Raw genomic sequence first — 20,175 nt, 5'->3', positions numbered from 1 at the left:
ACCATCCAGAGGGTAATGCTCAATAAAAGGACTCTAATTTAATAAAAACCAATTGTAATTTATTTAGAATAATAGTTCTTCCACACAAGATAAAAATACAAAACAATCACACATTCACACAGGTCTAAGAAACACAGATAGATTGATAGGGGAACATATAAGGGTAGACAGACAGGGTAATATTTACCTCTCGCAGACTTCAAGGAAGGCTCCGGTGGCGACAGTTGAGGGAATGGGGGAGGACCCGAAACTGATCAGGAATCGGGGATGGATCTATGCAGCGGAAGGTGGGTTGCTGATAGAAGCACACCTGTGGGTAGCTAGTCCACAGGTTATAAGGCCTCACCTGAGCCCTTAGGGGATGGGAGGCAACGGGGAGGAGGAATGGGAGGCTCTGTGATGACCATGAAGGCTGGACATTAGAAGAGCCAATGGTGAGTTCCTTGGCGGCTCCTAATTGGGTGCCAGTTTTGACCAATGAACTTCACCTTTGTCCTGGGCAACCTGGAAACTTCCAGGTTGCGACAGGGCCTGGGGCGGCTCCAAGGGTGTCAGTATGGAAATGGCTAGGTACTTGGGATTAAGTGGGCTTATCTGGGAAGGTGACAATAGGGAATCAAATATTGACCTAGGTATCCCCGGTGTGGACAAAAGACCTGGTTATGACAGGAGATGTTCTTCTTTTCTCATCATCTTCTGGGCAGGAGTTATTGTTTAGGGTATTGCTAGGCAATCAAGACTAACAGTTGAGCTGTTAATCCATTCATGGGGCAAATGGGTTGCTTGCGGGCTAAGGGTGACTCAGGGTGTGTACGTGAGCTTCCCACTATGAAGGAATGAAGTCCAGCCTGGCAGGAAGATGGCTACAAGTGGTGTTAGCGAGACACAGTGGATTCCATGCTCAACGCTTCAACACCGGTAGCCTGGATAGCTCCATGGCGGCGCAGCTTCTTCCCAACCATGGCGGACCCACGCAGTGACGGGGAAACGTCCGTGCACGTTGGCAAGCACTCTATACCGGTTTAGAATGCATGCACACTTAGGCTGTTTGCACACATGAGTCCCTTTTAGTCCCTGGATGGTTTTGCTCATACCCTCTGGCCAAAGGTGTGTGTGAGCTCACTTCTCCAGGCGCCCTGGCAACCATGCTGGTGACTACGATATTGGGGAAAGAGGGGTCATTTCCTCACAGCATTTATCCTTCCTGGATGTAAAAGAAAATTGGTACAGCATGAAGAGGTGTACAAAATACAACCAACGCACGCAAGGTAGAGAGAGGATAGCTTGAGCAGAAATTATCAGAAATTATCAGAACCGGAAGACTTTTGACTTTGGTGTGCCTTAGATCATTCCAGTCTCCAAGAGGAAGTCTCATGTTTTGAATGAAAATGTAAGTGCAAGTTTAAACCCAAGTTCTAATAGGAAAGATTTGGGTTTGCGTTTTTTTAAGCATTAAAGCACTGTCCTTTCACCTATGTCAGTTCTCTCTCAGTGCTTTACTGTGATTTGTTTTTCAAAGGATATCAAGATATTGTGAAATGCCTGTTTTATTTTATAAAGATGTCAGCAATTAGCTCCTCCAGTTGGCACCTGAGCAGCATGTATATAACAGGAGACAAAAAAATTATTTCCTGGTACTATACAGGGCATGTTTGACCATGGAATTAAAGGGAGAGAATATTTATTGCTATATTCGGCTGTGCATTATATAGAGTATGACTTGATTTAGAGTTGATCTTAGAATGAGTTCTGCCTGAGGGCTGAGGCTGCTGAGTCATCTTCTAGTGCCACAAGCTGTAATAATTCCTCTGGCGATGGGTCCATCATAATGCCACTGTAAAGCTTTCTTCTTGTATAACTACAGGAGAGAGGAGAAATTTCCTACTGAATTCTGCAAAGCGCATTACAATGTCCTGATCCTTTGAGTTAGGATGAGCAGATGTGAAGTTAACAGCATGCATAATTTTTAACATTACTCTGTTGATCTGTGAAGAACCTGGTCATTTTAGAGGGGGGTGAATGTTACACAAATCAGTACACATGTAAGTTCCATATTGCTCAGAGCAATATCTTTTTGTGTTGAGTCAGGCATATGTCATTAGGGCAGTTAACTGATTTGGAGTTGCTCTGTCTATATGTGGGTACCAGTTGGGGGCAGTGCTCTGAAGGAACAAGAGGCAGAATAATTCTTAAAATGAGAGAAATCTTTATTTCCCTAATGAGATACAGAATGGAAAAATAGAATGTCAGGAGTAGGCAAAATGAGCAGATTCATTATATACAAAGAAAGAATAAAAGCCTTTGTTCAAGTCTTCTTGCCTATGAACTGATACTTGTTTAGGAGGAACATGGGGGAAGAGACCAGGGACTGCTTAGGGAGAAAGCATGGGGCTTACATTGCCTGATCTTGTTGAGAAAAGAAGTCTGAAGAATGCAGTCCTGGGTGATGGTGAAGAGTAGATGGTGATGAAGCCCACCATAAAGTTGGGGAAGAAGTCTTGAAGATGAAGAACCAGCTATCAGAGTAGGTGGCCAAAAGGGAATTCTTATGCGCCTTTAATTATATCAACAGGAGAGCAGGAGCTTCACAGGGAGGGGATTGGACTCAAAAGCAGCAGTTTTGAATTCTGTTGGTGGATTAGAAAGTAGCTGCCAAAGGTGTTTTATGTGATGACCACAATGAAGGTGTTTGTGATTGAGTTACAGGCACAAAGGGCCAACTTGGGCTGGGCTGGCAAAAGCTGAGCAGTGTTTTGATTGCACATATTCAGTCTGACAGTGGCTGGGGCAGGGCTGGACTCTGCCTAGGAATTCGGTTTTATTAAATTGAGGAGTGGGGAGGATATGGTAGAAGCATGATCCTCTAGTTATTGTCTCAGCAGTCTAGGTCATTAATTAGGAAGAGGGGAGCTCCAGAGTCTGGACAGAGTCTGGCCTTGAACTCCATGGAGCATTCTTGGTTTGAGGGTGCCCTGAAAAATCCTGCCCTTCTCAGGACATGCCTTTTATATTAAACTGGATATTTTATCTTGGAAGCCATGAGTTATTGAATGTACACAAATGGTGTGTGAGTGGTCTACTTGAAAGTCTTTATCAGGCTACTTACTTGTAGTTGTTTGGTTGAATGTTACTTTTCACTTTGGTTTTGTGTTAAAATGCATGGTGGTGCCTCTTTCTTTCATAGGACCAATATGCTAATGCTTTTCTGCATGACGACAACATGAATTTCCGAGTAAACCTGCACAGAATGGTGAGTCTTCCTTATTAAAGATCCCTGCTTCATCAGAGCTTCATCAGGAATCATTAGCTGTTCATGTTTCTTGTGTCATTTCAGGCAAATAGTTGTTTTGGCATCAGAAATGCATGGTGAGGCTAGGAGTCAAACAGTAGATATATGAACTGGGTGTTTTGGGTTTTTTTTAAGGCATATGTCTCACGTTATCATCTGGTAGTGAAACAGTAATGTTTCACATTCAACTAGAAGGAGGGAAGGATAAATCTTGACAGGAGTTGCAGCATTAAGGATGAAGTTAACCCTCTCCCCCCCCACACTTTCCCCAATTGCACTTATCTCCCAGAGTCACTATATGACCCTTAGGAGGAATATATAAACAGCCATACCACACTTCTGTATTGCCTCCTCCAGACAAATGGTAGCTCCAGGGGAAAATGTAAATTAGAAAAATACTGTGAGGGGGTGTTAGCTGCTGTCTAGCAAAGTTACTTTTAGTATTTAAAGAAATAAATTGAAGGATCACATTTATTAGCACAGAAAGTTCAATGTGGATTCAAATACTCCTTTATATGTTGAGAATCAGTGTGATGAAACATTGGACTAGGTTTCAGGAAGAGAGCCAGGTTCATATCCCTTTTCTGCCATGGAAGCTTGCTGGGTGACCTTGGGCCAATCACAGATACGCAGATAACCCTTGTCCACTTCACAAGGTTGTTGTAAGTATAAAACAGAGAAAATAAGAAAAATGTAAACTTCTCTGAGACATTGCAGAGAAGAGTGGGGTATAATTGAAGTAAATAAGCATATTAAATGACCCATGGCTTTTAAAGTGTACTTAAACTGTAGTTGTGATTCCCATGCACTGAAGCTTCATAAATTAATCCTGAGAAGTCTCAGATTAATATATGGTTGCAGACATGCCACACAAACAATAGCAAAAGACTCCCTCCTCTTGACCTGAACAATCCTGTGCTGATAAAAATGTGTTAAACATTATCAATGTTTTTGTTTTCTAAGAATCCAAGCAAAACATGTAGTTCTCCTTTAGTAACTGATTAAATAGGATGATGTACAGTACTAATATCTGGAATGAGATAATGATTTTAACAATACAATGACACAAGCTTTTAAGCTGACAGGTTGTCTTTAAATTGGTTAATTGAGGGATTTACATGAGAGTTTGTCTGTTCCCACTGTTAGCAAGCTTTTGTTCACTGAAGAAACTGTGTTGAGGCTCTCAAGTGATTATCAAAATGACTAAAGTATGCATCCACAGGGTTGCTGTCTTAATACCTGCTAGCAACCTGCATTGTAAAATGGTAAAGAGGTCATTGATACATACCAACACATGTAGTTGGTGTATAGACTTCATGAAGCGTTCTGTATCATTTGGCTTTTGATGTCAAATGTTATGGCTTTGCAAGGAATTCAGCATCTGATGAAAGTTTATTTGTATAGGCAAAATTACTGACTACCCATTAGTTATATATTTGCTAACAAAACAATAAATGATCTCTGTAGAATTGATATCATAGTGTATGTTACAATGCAGTGGTCTCAGTCCATTTTTATAGTAATGTGGTTAATCTCGGAATCTAATAAAAAAACCTATGGGAATTCTATACATAAGGTTTGTAGACAATGTGAATTTTTATTTTCAATGTCTACCTTTCTTTACCTGCTTATGAAACAATGTTTTTCTTTAAGCTGGCTTTAGCTAAAGAATTGAATGATAAGTTCATAAGAACATAAGAGAAGCCATGTTGGATCAGGCCAGTGGCCCATCCAGTCCAGTATGGATGTGTCACATAGTGGCCAAAAAAACCAGGCATCATCATGAGGTCCATTAGTGGGGCCAGGACACTAGAACCCTCTCAGTTGCCCCCCCAAGCACCAAAGCATCATGACTATATGTAAAATTCAGCTCCATTTCCATATGGCATCTTGACCTTTGTTCATCCCCTTCAGAGTGGGGGTGTGGTTGTATGGTAGAATGCATGCCTTGAATACAAATAATCCCATGTTCAATCCCTGGCATCATGAGGCAAACTAACTTGGGTTACAGGTGCTTGCTGTACTTGAAACCGTAGAGAGCTAGCGTCAGACTAGAGAATGCTGAGCTCAATGGTCCAATGCCTTGACTTAATATAAGGCAACTTCATGTGCTCATATGATTGCTGTGTTGCAGATTCCCATATCTGTGCAATGCTCCGTCAGAGGCTATAAGTCAGGAATGTCAGGCTCATTTATTAGGAGGGCTGGATCTAACACAAATGGGACTTTGGGGGGCCAAGCCATGTGTGTCATAAAATGTAATGTGGGGCAGTAGAGATATAAACTTTATAAAGCAGAGGCCCTCAACCTTTTTTATCCCAGGGACTGGCCCCAGAGCTGGCCGGCCCACCACGGACCCAGAGCCAGTGGCCGCCCCCCCACCTCCCCGGTGGTGCCTCCGCCCCCTGTTTTCCTCCTCCCTCCTCTGCCCCACAGCCTTGCCGCCCGCCCCTGCACAGCCTCACTGCCTCCTGTTTTTACCACTTTAAGGCCAGGGAAGGTGAAGCGCCTTCCAGACTGACCTCCCTGATCAGCTGATCCAATCAGCTGGGGAAACTATGGCAGCACAGCTGTTTCAACAGTCGCTCACCACTTCTGCTGTGGTTTTCCTCGCTGATTGGATCAGCTCATCAGCAGGGGGCGGAGGAGGTCGGCCTGGAAAGTGCTTCATGGCACCTTTCCTGGCCTTAGTGGTATAAACGGGATGGCGAGGCTGCACGGGGGGATGACGAGGCTGTGGGGGGGGGGGCAGTTGCATGGCCCACTTAGAAACAGGCCACGGACCGGTACCGGTGCATGGCCCGGGGGTTTGGGACCCCTGCTATAAAGGACAGACAAACACAATTAAATTTGTTAAACTTAAAATACAAACATGCTTAACAGTCATGCAATATTTTGTTTAAAATGGAAAGATGAGAGAATAGTGGGATTTGGCAATGTAGTTTTTAAAATAAAACATCAAGAAAAAGCACAAGGATCATAACAGAAACTAAAAATATAAAATGCTCTGAGCCTTGCGAAAACATGAAATGTCTGGTCATTTCAAGCTTCTCCCCCAGCCCCCAGGTCTACTCAGCTTGGCAATGGCTCTCCAGTGTAATATCCCCTTTGGCTGTGGGTTCCCAGGTTAGAGTGCTCACTCGGCACCAGTTCTTAGGTCCATTCAGCAGAGACAAGCTGACTCAAAGCATCAACCTTTTATTTGCAAGGACACAACTCCAGGAACCATGAATCCAGCTGGCTATAGGAACGCTGAAAGTGAAACTGAGTTCCACACCATTGAAACACATTGCAGCATAAAGTTGCAGTGAAACATGGAATGGATTTTCCTTTAAGGTTTCTGGGCCCTGTCTATTGGGCACAGAGTGAAAATCCACTCCACATATGCTTTGCAGCTTTGTTTCCTGCTGCAGCCAACAAGAAAGAGCAGGGAAGCTTTGGAGCTTCAAAGGGTGAGGACAGGAGAGGGGAGAAAAGAGCCCCACAGGCCTGATTAAAGTCCTGGGCGTGTTGGACACTTGACATCTCTGCTACAGATATAATGGCCTTATGCCAGCCCTGTCATTTTTGCATATATGATATTTTAATTCCAGCCGGACTTGCTTCATGAACACATGAAGCTGCCTGATACTGAATCAGTCCACTGGTCCATCAATTTGAATTTGAATAATATTAGATGTCAGTATTGTCTACTCAGACTGGCAGTGGCTTACCAGGAACTCCGGCTGAGGTCTTTCACATCACTTCTTACCTTGATCCTTTTAACTGGAGATGTCAAGGATTTAACTGGAGATGCCAAGGCAGATGCTCTACCATGGAGCCATGTAAGCTGAACAGCAGGCATTCTGAAAATTTGTTCCCTCAGTAGTTGGAATATATGCAAACTAGTCTGGGCATTTCCATTAAGTCAGCCAATCTGTGTCCAGAGGCTTCAGTGGCCATAAACATGATGCAAATCCCTGTCTGCTCTGATTTGAAGGCTTGTTGAGGGACTCATGGTTGTCACATGAAGTACAGTAGGAAAAGACTGTTCTTAACTTGCACGTGAGCTTCTTTTTATATGTTGGTTGAGTTAGAGAAGGCTAAAATTAGCATTGCAGAGCTCCAGGTGATAGTTGGAGATCTCTTAGAATTACAGCTAATCTTCAGGCAACACAAATCAGTCCCTCTGTTTAAAAAATGTATGTTTTGGAGGGCAGATTTTATGGCATTATACCGGCTGAGGTCCCTCCTCTCCCCAAAGCCCTCCCTCCCTAGGATCCTCCCATAAAATCTCCAGGAAGTTATCAACCCAGAGTTGACAGCCCTAGCTGAAATGGAAGCAAAAGCTGGTATGGTATTTGTCCTATAGCCTTTATCAGTACTGAACATCAAAGAGAGTTTTACTGTTCCTTTTTATATTGGGAGCTGCGTAACCTGTTAGCAAAACCTACTCTGGGCTGTGCACCAGTGGGAGGTTGCTGTCATCAAACTTCTGTGAAACTTCCTGTATCCCTTTCCCCAAGACAGAGGTGCACCTTGTGGGAAGATAATTCAAGCAGATATATAGTATGGTAGTTCTGCCACCATTCTCTCTAGGCACTGGGTCTTTCCAGCCTCCTCTATTTTAATCTAAATCAGTCACATTGCAGAATATTTAAGAATATATTGCTATTGCTTAGTAGCAGTTTAGAACCATTCTCAAACATTAGCCCCCCACCCCCATTTTTCTTGATAAGATATACAGAGAAGTGCACATCAATCAAATAGGTACTTCAGACGGGGAAATAAAAGTTCATTCTAACTTTTCTAGTTTTCATTCTGCATTTATGTTAATTTTTAGAGCTAGATCTAAGGTTTAATATTGCTAGGAATCTGCGTTCTCTAATCTTTGTAGGAAATGATGGGGCTGATTTGTCAGGATGGTGTACAGTCCTAATAGCTTGAAAGTGGGCCATCAGAGTGTTTTTTTATGTGTGGCTGAAGGCAGATACAGAAAAGATGATCACAAGAATTTGGACCTTCCTTATCTATTGCCATTTGAACAGTCAGATTTGGGGAGAAAATATTGTAAACAAGTGATAAGGGGTACATGGCAAAATCCATAGACCATCCCTTGCGGTTTCCTGGAATTTATTTATTTATTAATCAGATTTATATCCCGCCCTCCCCCGACAGACTCAGGGTGGCTAACAACAGTTTAAAAACATTAGCAATTTACAAACATATTAACATTAAGTACATAAAAACATTTCCAAACATATTAAAAATCCAAGATGGCAAGCTTCTGATTTCCATTATATTAGTTCAGTGAGATTGTCAGTGCTGAAGGTAATAGCCACCTCCCCCTAACCATTAAAGGCAAGCTTGAATAGTTCGGTCTTACAGGCCCTGTGGAACTGTGGCAGGTCCTGCAGGGCCATGATGTTTTGGGGGAGGGCATTCCACAAAGTGGGGGCTATTACTGAGAATGCTCTGGCTCTAGTGCTGGTCAATTGAGCTTCTTTCGGTCCAGGAATCTTAAGGATATTTTGAGATCCTGGACGTAGTGCTCTCTGGGGTGCATATGGGGAAAGGCAGTCCTGAAGGTAGACAGGTCCCAGGCCATATAGGGCTTTAAAGCACCTTGAAGCGAATCCAGAACACCACAGGCAACTGGTGTAACGCTTTCAGCACAGGTTGAATGTGCTCCCGTACAGGTAGCTTCATTAACAACCTGGCTGCTGCGTTTTGCACCAGTTGCAGCCTCCAAAGTTGAGTCAAGGGCAGCCCCATGTAGAGGGTGTTACAGTAGTCTATTTTCGAGGTGACCGTTGCATGGATCACTGTTGCCAAGTCATTGCGATCCAGGTATGGAACCAACTGCCTTATCCGCCTAAGATGGTAGAATGTGGATTTGGCAGTGGCTGCTACCTGAGCCTCCATTGTCAGCGAAGGCTCCAGGAACACCCCCAAGCTCTTGACCTTGGATGCTGGCACTAATAGTGTCCCATCAAAGGCTGGCAAGGGGATTTCCCTACCCAGATCACTGTGACTCAGGCACAGGACCTCTGTCTTCGCTGGATTCAATTTCAATCGACTCTGCCTGAGCCATTTCACTATGGCTTGCAATGCCAGGTCCAGATCTTCCAGGGTGCAGCTGGACTGGCCTCCCAACAATAGATAGAGCTGGGTGTCATCTGCACACTTGTGACAACCCAGCCCATATCTCTGGACAATCTGGGCAACGGGGCGCATGTAGATGTTAAACAACATCGGGGAGAGGTCCACCCCCTGAAGGACCCCACATACAAGAGGATGCCTCTGGGATGACTGCTCTCTTATAGCCACCCTTTGTCCCTGGCCTTGGAGAAAGGTGGTCAGTCATTGAAGGGCAGACCCCTGAATCCCCACGTCGGCAAGGTGGCAGGACAGAAGCTGGTGATTGGCTGTGTCAAACAGATCTAACACTGTGATTGTCAGCTGCCTCCTCATGGAAATATTAGGGACAATTTTAATTTCTATATAGGTAGAACATCAACTTGATTACCAAAGTTAACTTTTCCATCATAGCTTTTGGGGGGCATGTCCACTGGTGGTGGGAGTTGTTTCTTCAGGGAAGTACCTTTCTTCCCAGCTGGTGGATAAAAATGTTGGAGTGCTAGTAAATAGACAAAGCTCGGTGAGTGGGCGTCCTGCTCTTAAATACAAATTAATGAAGTTGCCATTCATTGGGAACAATTATAGCCCAAACCATCCTTTTTTGGTATAAAAAGCTATTGCGATAATGCATCTAAGATATCATTGCCTTGATACTATTTGTTTATTTCACCTCTCTGTTTTGAAGCCTATGAGACACAGAAAGAAAGCCGCTGATAAGAACCTTCCCTGTCGACCTCTGGTTTGTGCAGTGCTAGGTAAGTCTGCTTGCCAGGTTGACAGCAGCATGTCCTATGAGGAAGGGTAAATAATTGGCATAGGGGACTTCTTACCCATTACTTGTTAATTCTGAAATGTGTGTCTTTTTCATTATAGCTTTCTCTGTAGTGGTCCCCACAGCTGGTATTTTCACAAACTATGTAAAGCAATCATTCAGGAAGATACTTTTTATAAAAGAAATAAAACATTGGTTTGGGAATGTGTACTGTTTCTACTGATATAATATAGTGTTTAGTATTTTTAACATGTCATGCTTAGCACTAATGCTTTGTTTGGACAACAGCTTGCTTTTGTAAAAAAAAAAAAAAGCCCCTAGTCCTATTTTTAGTTTATTTATTATTTAGACTTTTTGGTCGCCCTTCCCTGTGAACAGAGCTCAGGGAAACTTGCATCAAGATAAAAACAACCTGCATCAATTAATTTAAATTAATATAAAAACACAATACAGTTTGTAATTAAAACAGTTCCAGATGGTGGGTAATTTGGTGTTAAGATGTAGCTCCCCAAGCTTATAGAGGGCAGGTAAAGGGGTGGATGGGTGGGAGAGAAACCTTAATTTCGTTGCTTATTAGGTGTATATTCCATTGATCGCATTAGTTTACATTGTGTAATCTGCCTTGAGACTCAGTGAGAAAGACATACTATAAATAGCATGAATAAATAGCACCTCTTTCTCCTGCCCCCCCTGCTTGCTTTCTTGTGACAATATGAAACTTAATCTGAAACTGGTTGCAAAGTAATGGAAGATACTCTTGAATATTTCCCCAAGCATCTTAATACATTAGTAGGCTTGTCAGTCCCCAGGTTCCAGCAGGGGATTACCTGGTTTTGCAGGCTGCTTCCCACCCCCAGTCAGCTGGCTGGCGGGGGGAAGCCTCTGCCCCACAGCCACCATGTGCCTTTCCACTTCAGAAGGCTTAAGAAGATGCTTGGAAAGGCTTGCTTTTTAGATGGTGTGTCTGTGCCTTTAAATATGTAGAGACCATGCTGAATGGGGACAGGGTGAGCCAACAGAACAACATGACTCTTCCCAGTAGCTGTGAAAGCAATCCAGGCCCTCCCTTTGCTTTACAATCTTTTCAGAAGTCATTTGCATATTTAAGGGTAAACTAGAACCTTTGGTTTCCCTGTGTTAGTTTTAAGAACTTGGAACTTTAGCAACTCGTGAGTAAATTGCCCCAGTGAGACCACACAAGTGTGGGATTGCAAACTGTTTATTTTGGCTGCTCTGTCTGACTCTGTGTTTGTTTGCGTGTGTGAGGGAGGGAGAGAGAGAGTGTAGACTCGACCTGCAACTGGTTGGGGATGAGGAAACGACGACTATATTCAGGGGAACTGCACTGCTGTATTTTTATTTATTTATTTATTTTATGGAATGTGAAAGTCTTCTGGTTCCACCCCCAAAGTCCCCAGATGTTTTCTGCATTAGATTTGGCAACCCAATATGTCGGGCAAGTGCTTTACATAAGAGTAGAAGCAAACTGTTGGAGTCATTTAAATAAGTCGCTGAGTGAGCCGGTGCAGAGACTGAATTAAAGCGGAATTCCTTTTCTGCAGTTCCTTCATCTTTGGAGTGAAATATAGATGCTGTTTGGCAAAAATGTTTGTGTCTCTCTGTCCAGCATGGAATACATAAATTTGTACCTAGGAAAGGAACAGTTCTAAAACTATGTGACTGAGCAGATTGTTAATCTCTACTATCTGAGCAGCAGATGAATAATTTCAACTGTTACTAAGATTCCGTTGGATTTATGGTGCTTTGGAACATGTTCTGTACATACAACATGCAAGGATATCCTCTGTTGTTTTCCTGGTTTAAATTAATATCCCTTATCATGACAGTTTTTCTCCATTAGTTTTTTATTGATGGTAAGAAAATAAGAGTTGCAGTTCTGGGCATCAAGAGTAAATCTTGACATGTTGAACAGTGTGGAGGGCAGGCAAGATTGAATGTGAACATCTCATAAATGCTTTTCAAGCATGCATTTCCCACCACATCTCCCTGAAATCTTTGAAAAAAGATTGGGTGTTTTCGCACTTACCTTTTACTGGCGCGAGTACCCTCCTGACGCCGGCGAATCTGCAGGGATTTCGCACCAGAAGCGCCGGCGCACCCAGAAGCGCCGGCAACTTCCGTCGCTAAGCCAGCGCAAACGTTTTCCTGCATCTTTGCGATTTCCGTTTGCGCTGGCTTAGCGACGGAAGTTGCCGGCGCTTCTGGGTGCGCCGGCGCTTCTGGTGCGAAATCCCTGCAGATTCGCCGGCGTCAGGAGGATGGTCGCGCCAGTAAAAGGTAAGTGCGAAAACACCCATTGAATTTGTCTGCTGGATCTTCTGGTTCATCTTGGTGGGTTTGGGTTAGCTAGGGACCAGTGCTGATGTAATATTTCATGTTTCTTAAACACATGTAAAGAATTAGCAGTGGACTAAGTGAATGTGAACTCCCTCCACCTGGCTCCTTCCTCCTTGCATTCTCTTTCTGTCCACGGCTCTCAGTGATGGTTTGTCTTTATGGTTGCGTTAACAATAAAGGTTAATTAGAGTGAATTCATATCCTATGGCCTGACATTAGAATTTAAAGCTTGGTGCAAATCCTAGGCCATTTATAAACCTGTGATGATTTCTTTTAGATCTGATGGTAGAGTTCATCATAACACACATGATGAAAGAATTTCCCATGGATCTTTATGTGTAAGTAACAGGCTACTGGGGTCCTGAACCATTCTGAGATTTATGAATAGTTTTATCAGCTTTTTTAATTGATTTGGGTAGGGATTTATTCTAGCTAATTCAAGGCTTCCCAGTAACTAAGTCTCATGCTTTTGTTTAATGTGCCAAGAAATAGAAAATGAAATGAATTCCTACTCTTTCTTAAAATTTCTCTCATTTGCTTAGACAAGTACAGCAGCCTTTAAGCCTGAAAGTATTTCAAAGTACTAAGCAAGTATGAATATCAAGTAGCATGAAGAGGAGAATACAAAAGCAAATGGAAGTCTGAAACATTCCCCAGCAGAGAGGGTAAAATAAAATTGTAATTGGCTTGCAAAAAAAGAAAGCAAGCTTGAGATACACAAAAACCTACTATCAATTCACACAAAAGTCTACTACATGTTACCTGGGTTATACCAAATGCAGATCTCAGGGGGCTGTTTATTATAATTTTTTTTGTGACACACTTATCCCAAAAGTATAAAACCTATTTGGATGTGAACCTCTTTTCTACTTCTATGCATGTTGAGATATCAGTTGACAGGTGCAGCCTTCTGGTTTATTAAATTTGCACTGTTGTTTTTGTTCTGTCATAAACCAAAGATGAGGAATTACATGTTTTGAATTGAGTGTTGCTCTGTAATAAGCAATACTGCAGATACAGCCTGAAATGGGATATTTCCTTAAACTACGTACCTTCTATGCTTGAAATAAAACCTTTTTTTTTTAGAAATAGATGAGTGGAACTTGGACAGGAGCTACTGACCTGTCAGATTCTAAATACAGGCATTCAGACACAAATTCTTGGCTCACCAGAGCAATACTCAGGCACCTTTAATGCTCTCAGCCTGTTAGAGAGATGGGGTGGTTTCAGAAGTGAAACTAAAGGCTAACCTTCTCTACAATCTATGGCCCATAGCTTTCAGCTTGGATTGGTTCACTCAATAGTAGGTAGTAGCAACATATTCCCAGTTATGTAATAAAATAGCCAAGGTGGTACACAGTCTAGTAGAATACTTTCCTTTCATGTGTGTTCATCCTGCACAGGAAAATTTCTGTCTTTGCAGCATTGTGTGCCTGTTGGTAATTCTGCTAGCTATGTTTGCTTTTAGAAAATCTGGGAGATAAATTGCTGTCTTTTCAGGGGGGGGGGTGTTTGTTTGTTTGGTTAATCCCCTGTTAACTACTTTGGCAATTCAGCTAAAATGTTTAAAATTTTCATAGAAAGATGTAAGGCCTACATATAAAATATGGTAGTGCTGCTCAAGGCTTTATTCCTAGCATATGAATGATCCTAATTCCAAACCAGAAATGAGCGTGCTTCAACAATATGCTCCGTTTTACTTTCTTCCCCTTTAAGTTATCTATTTTAAATATAATCTAGCTATAAATTTTAGTCTATCCTCTTCATCCAGATTGCCAGCTAATTGTCCATGTCTTGCTGAAAATCACTTTCAGTAAGTGTCTGGCTCCATTCTTCGCTTCATTTTCTCCAGTAACATTTGATTGCTTTCCTGTATATTAACAAGGCATCTAATATCCACACTGTGTCTTTCAGATGCATATTGGGCCTACTAATGAAATATTCACTAATTCAGAGGGCAGTGTGTGTTTTAGCAGTAGTCTACACCAGGGGTGTCTATGTTATGAGGGCCAGATTTGACATAAATGAGACTTTGTTGGGCTGGGCCATGTGTGTCATAAAATATAATGCCAGGTAGTGGAGATATACACTTTATAAAGGGCACAGACAAACACAATTTTTTTTTAAAAAACCCCTTAAAATAAAACATGTTTAAAACATTAGGACTTAGTGGCCTTAAAGGTGCTTTGTATCTCTCCCATGGGATCCAAGGACCTGGGCAAAGGATGCTCTGGCTGTTTTCCTTCCTTCTCCAGGGGATCAGGAGGGAGAGGAGCTTCAGCCAATAGAAGGAAGAGAGGCTTGGCTCAGTAGCTCTTCTGCGTGATTGAGAGAGCCTGGCAAAACAAGCTCTCTCTTCCCCCCTTTGTTTTCCAAGGGAGGGGCCACAGCCAATGGAGAAAATAGAGGTTTTGCTCTGTAGCTCCTGCGCGATTGAGCAAGTCTGGCAAAGCAAGCTGTGATGCAGAAGGAAGCAGATGACAACCAGTTGCTCGGGGGCCTGATTCAGCCCCTGGGCTGCATGTTGACACCCCTGGTCTATACAGAGCCTCTTCTTCTGGTATATCTTTTTATGCAGGTGACTTTTGAAAGAGTGGCCTCTTGTCCATAGTTATTTATCGCACGTCTATGCTGCTCATTGTATCAGACTTCCTTGTGTCTCTTCCGTAGGCGCTGTATTCAGATAGTGCACAAACTGCTTTGCTACCAGAAGAAATGCAGGGTGAGGCTTCATTACACTTGGAGAGAGCTCTGGTCAGGTAACTTCTGGCCCTTCCAAGGCCAATTGTTCATTCTTATTTTTTTTCACAAGTATGGTGCTACCAGTATTAGAATGAGCTGCTGTTAAAATAATTTACGTGCATTGTACCTTGACTCTCCCATTTCCTGTGATGGATGATTTCTTCAGCAAGTAGAATTGGGAGTGGGGGTGGGGGTTGCAGTATGAAAGGACAATGGAGCTAATGGAGCCGCCCTGAGCCACTTCGGTGGGAAGGGCGGGATATAAGTCTAGATATAAATAAATAAATAAATAAATACTTAAGCTTATGAGTCTTTTTCTTGTTGAAGTTCCTCCTTACAAGAGAAAAAGCTCTATTCTGTACAAAAGACATGACTTGTGCTTTGACAATGTTATATTGTATATTTTGTTGCCTCTTCATTACATTGTTGGTGCTCAGGGAAAAGAAATGTAGGGAAGCATGATGGATGTTACAAGAAGGGTTGGATGTTAAAACACAGGCCTGCCATTTTCAGCAGTTATCCTGTGTCATGCATCATGTGCAGTTCTTCCCTGGGTGATTTAAAATGAGACGGTGTCCAGCAGTAAAGTGGTGAGCTTATTTTTTGCTTCTAGAGGATGAAACAGATTGGACAGGCAGGTTTATCTAGTCTCTGATTTCTGGCCATTGTTCTGTGCTTGGAGGCAAGAAAGGCTAACACCTCCATCTCAACAAAAGCTTCTGTAGTTTAATAAAGATGGCTTATAGAAAGGTCCTAAGGTCTTATTATATTTCTTAGAAAATGTGGTTAATAGTTTAGTTGACTCAACTGTTGTTGGGGAAACTGTGTTGAATGGTTGTTAGGAGTGTTCTGTTGGCTAGTAGTCTCCTTTATGTGACTAGATGCAACCAGGATGTAGGTGAAAGTGCTGCTGCTGACTGACTGCATTGGGTATTTCATTTTACTTTTTGTAGCTTGTGACACTTTCTGCTTTTCTAAATGTGTGTGTATAGAATTTGATTATTAATCCTATACTAACAAATTAGCAAATTTATTTGTTCCTCTTGTCTTTGTCAGAACTGAGGTGGGAACTGAATATTATGAGAGTTGCATGACTACTATTGAAAGTAGCAGGTCTGCAGCCCCTTCTCCACCATACCCTTCATAGCATGGAAAGACAGCTGTATCACCGTGTGCCTTGCATTATTTAACTAACTGGGTTGAAGAAGGAAGAGATGTGGGGATACTGCTTTTGATAGTAGCCAGAGAACTTATAATGTCTAGTTCTAATATGAAGCTCAAAGAGAATGTTTGTATTTCAGTATTGGTATGTAAGGACTAATAATTGTTAAGTGACATGGTCAACAATATGGAAGAATTGTCCTGGATGATATTCCTATCTATGATCTTCGTTGTAATGCCTCATTCCTAAATATCATGTTGGCTTCATTTGGAGCACAGATTATGGGTTTGGGGTGAACTATCGATGTCCTTTCAGAACTGCAGCAGGCCAATACCTGGAACAGGATTGGACAGTTCCAAACTGTAGAAATACCAGCTTTTGTAGAAGAAACATTTACATGGCCAGGTAGACAAAGAGTTTGCTAGTGCTGACCATTTATATTAGGAAGAACAAATTTGAGAGCATTTATTATACTTAATATTGTAATCCTGTGCAGTAAGGAAACAACAACTAAACCAGTATGACTTTTTATAATGTTTCACCAGTAATGATGTTTGTAATTCCAATTTACTTGGTTTCTCTGTTGGGCATGGGTAACTATTTGTAAAAGCATCTGTTATTGATGCTGTATTTTCCTTTTTCATAGGGCCCTGTTGAGCAAGAGTGTTATTGATAGGAAAGCAGTCTCATTGATAAGAATGAACTTTTCTTCATTTTCTGTCTGTGGTGCAGCCTCACATTGGAACTGCGCCTGCACAGGCTGGCTGTGGGACATTTTTTTTAACCTAAAACCCTAAAAGGGGAGCACCTTAACCCTTCTGGAGTGGATGCACATGGCTTTTCCTGCCCAGGGTGCCATGTGTTCTGGGAGCAGGTGACCCCCTTCCTTCAGTTCCTTGTTTGCTGCTTTTTAGTGTGCTCTCTTTACCATTTGGGTTTTTTACCTTCGGTAAGATTTTTCTTCATCTGCAATTGTGTGGCTTCAGCTGAAGTCTCTTGCAGCGTGAGGCAATATCCAACCGGCCTACCCTGAGTTATTCCCTTTGGAGTGGTTGCTTGTGATGCCTCAATGTGGCAACCTAGTCATTATTCAAAAAATGTGTAAAATGCAGGACCAAGATTACGCACAGCAATGGACATGAGCTCTGTCTCATGTGCCTCATAGAGTCCCATAATGTTGGCACCTGTGCTATTTGCCAGTGCTTTACGCTCAAGGCTCACTCTGATAGAGCTTCCCAGCTGAGGACTGTTGTCTTGGTTCCTCCCAAGTCTGTTCTGAGCTCGGATTCCACTCTGTAGAGTCAGTCAACCAGAGCCAGACAGCTCCAGCACCAGAGCTCAGCACTGGCAATCAGTTGCAGAGGAAGGAGAAACATCACCAGAGGAAATGTGAAGCAGTTGTCACAGGTGTGACGTAGGGTTCAAAGTGTATAAAAGTATGGGGGAGGAGTCATTCAGCATGGCTTCAACATGTTCCTTTAGATACTGATCTGCTGCTGCTGTATTGGACTTGCTTTGCAGAAAACTGATCTTGGCCTGCTTAGACAACTGTTGTACAATTTATGGACTCTGTTTATGAAATTCTTGCATCCTGCCTCTGACAAGTGTTCTCATTATCTGCCTGAATTAACCCTGAATTAGCACCTGCCTGAAACAGAACATGAAGGAAGGGGGTGCCTGCCACCAGAGCACGTGATGCCTTGGGCAGGAAAAACCCATGTGCATCACCTCTGGAAGGGCTTTGGGGGTTTTATGCTAGAAAAAAAGGGTTCTGTGGATGGCCTGTGCAGGCACAGTCCCAATGCATGTCTGCACAGACGAGATCGACAGTCACAGGTAAGTGCAACCCTGTTTTGAGGCAAAACACCTCTGATTCCTCTCAAAGGTTAACTTGAATAGTAATGGTTTTATTCCATCTTGTTGGTTGTTCTCTCTGCCAACATAGCCCTTATAATCTTCAAGGCCAGAGCTGAAAGTGTAGTAAGTAAGTTCTCATGAGAACCTGTGGTCCACTGGTTGTGGGGGGAGATCAAGAATGATGATGTAACTTTCTAGAGGCTTCCAGCAGGAACAGGTCCTGATTGGTATCATTATCACCTGATGCTACATGGCTGTATAACTGTAGTTGAGCTAAAAGCCTGGAGAAGGGGCTGTCTTGAATTCTGATGGATTAAAGGTCTGGATTATGATATGCTCATACTGCAACATAGAGAACATGCAAGATATGGCCTTTGCCTCTTGAACTTAAGGTTTGTGCCATCTAACAAAAGTCTTCAAAACATGTTAGATAGTTAAGCTAGTTCTTTTGTTTTCTTGCTGCTTGATTTTAGTGTTATGTTGCCTGTAGATTAAATACTTGTTCTGAAATATGTTAAATAAAAGTTTGTATAATTTTTTAAAAGTTTGGTTACTTGTGTATATCAGCCCTGGGAACCCATGGGTTTCAGCCTTGTACTCCTTCATACCTGTTTTCATTTTTTCAAGTTTTCTTAAAGCAGTGTCTTATCCTTTCCTCTGAGAGGCTGTTGTATAGTCTGCTAATCTACCTGTTATGCTTTCTGTTATAATCTGCCTCTGTTAAAATTTAACCCTGTTCCTCTCTGAAGTTCAATCTTGCTTTGCCTGATCTGCTAATTACATGGTGTTTATACAGAAAATGAGAGAGCATTAAAAGCATTCCATACAGCGCAAACTGCTTCTGTGCAAGAAATTCTGGGGATGTGCTCTGTTTGGCTACAAGTTTTATCTGTTTACTCTTTAAATTAATCTACTGATTGAGATAATGAGTGGTTTTTAAAGACCTTTTGCTTGTGGATTAATATAACAGCAAATGAGACCAACTATGTGGTAAAGAAACATGGAATAAAGCAAAGATGCATGTGCACAAAGACTGGGGAAAGCACTACGTAGAATGTGTTATTACTTGGAAATTTCAATATATACCATTCAAGGCTTGGTGGAAAGTCAAGAGGCAGTCAAAACTGTTGTCACTGCGATAATTTCTGAAAGATTTATATTTTTAACTCTAGACTTTGCTCTGTGCTGTGTTAACAGTAGACATCTTGCAGTGGGCAAGATATTTCCTGCAGGCTATGTAAACAATTACAACTGGACAAAGGTTTGTTGAGCTTTATTTGTGGATGGCATGAATATAAGTCTTTGTAATGTTCATGAATTTAAATCTCTTGTTGAGAAGATAACTCACCATTGTACTTTTGTGAATGAAGACTGTAGCATCAGAAACTGTTCTTAAGTAATAGATGATAGGCTTTCTTTGGATAGCATCCATACATAATGACCAAGGCTAAGTTGTCACCCCATGTTTATTTATTTACCACATAACACAGAATCTGGAGGCCATTTGGACTTCCATGTACAGGAAATAGATGCCTTGATGTCAGAGAGTGTTAACTGATCTCTTAAGACAGGGCTTGGCAATGTGTTGACTGTGGTGAATTTGTAGATAGCAAAGTAGTTTGCAGTAGTTACATGCTTTGTAGTGACTTCGTTTAGTTGTTGAACATATGAACACATGAAGCTGCCTTATGCTGAATCAGACCTTCAGTCCATCAAAGTCAGTATCGTCTACTCAGACTGGCAGCAGCTCTCCAGGGTCTCAAGCTGAGGTTGTTGTTACATTCTGCAGACTGCTGATTTTCAGTGGCTTGGGAGCCATTTTGACTTGTGGCTCTTCTACGCTTCATTCCCAAATGTGGCACCTGAATCATGGTT

At 42.2% G+C, this 20,175-nt stretch overlaps 1 protein-coding gene across 2 annotated transcripts in view; it reads left to right on the top strand.

The window, feature by feature from the left end:
* Positions 1-20,175, top strand: part of ARMH3 (armadillo like helical domain containing 3) — a 209,218-nt gene that overhangs the window by 46,561 nt on the left and 142,482 nt on the right. For both annotated transcript variants that reach the window (XM_060241823.1, XM_060241822.1), the window contains exons 17-20: positions 3,185-3,250; positions 10,095-10,164; positions 12,817-12,877; positions 15,210-15,298. In XM_060241823.1, the coding sequence (XP_060097806.1) occupies positions 3,185-3,250; positions 10,095-10,164; positions 12,817-12,877; positions 15,210-15,298 (286 nt within the window). The remainder of the gene's footprint in view (positions 1-3,184; positions 3,251-10,094; positions 10,165-12,816; positions 12,878-15,209; positions 15,299-20,175) is intronic.

The sequence above is a fragment of the Heteronotia binoei genome, chromosome 6 (assembly GCF_032191835.1).
Source record: "Heteronotia binoei isolate CCM8104 ecotype False Entrance Well chromosome 6, APGP_CSIRO_Hbin_v1, whole genome shotgun sequence".
Taxonomy (NCBI): Eukaryota; Metazoa; Chordata; class Lepidosauria; order Squamata; family Gekkonidae; genus Heteronotia; species Heteronotia binoei.
The sequence above is the reverse complement of the archived record's forward strand: the minus strand, read 5'-3'. Positions and strand labels throughout refer to the sequence as shown.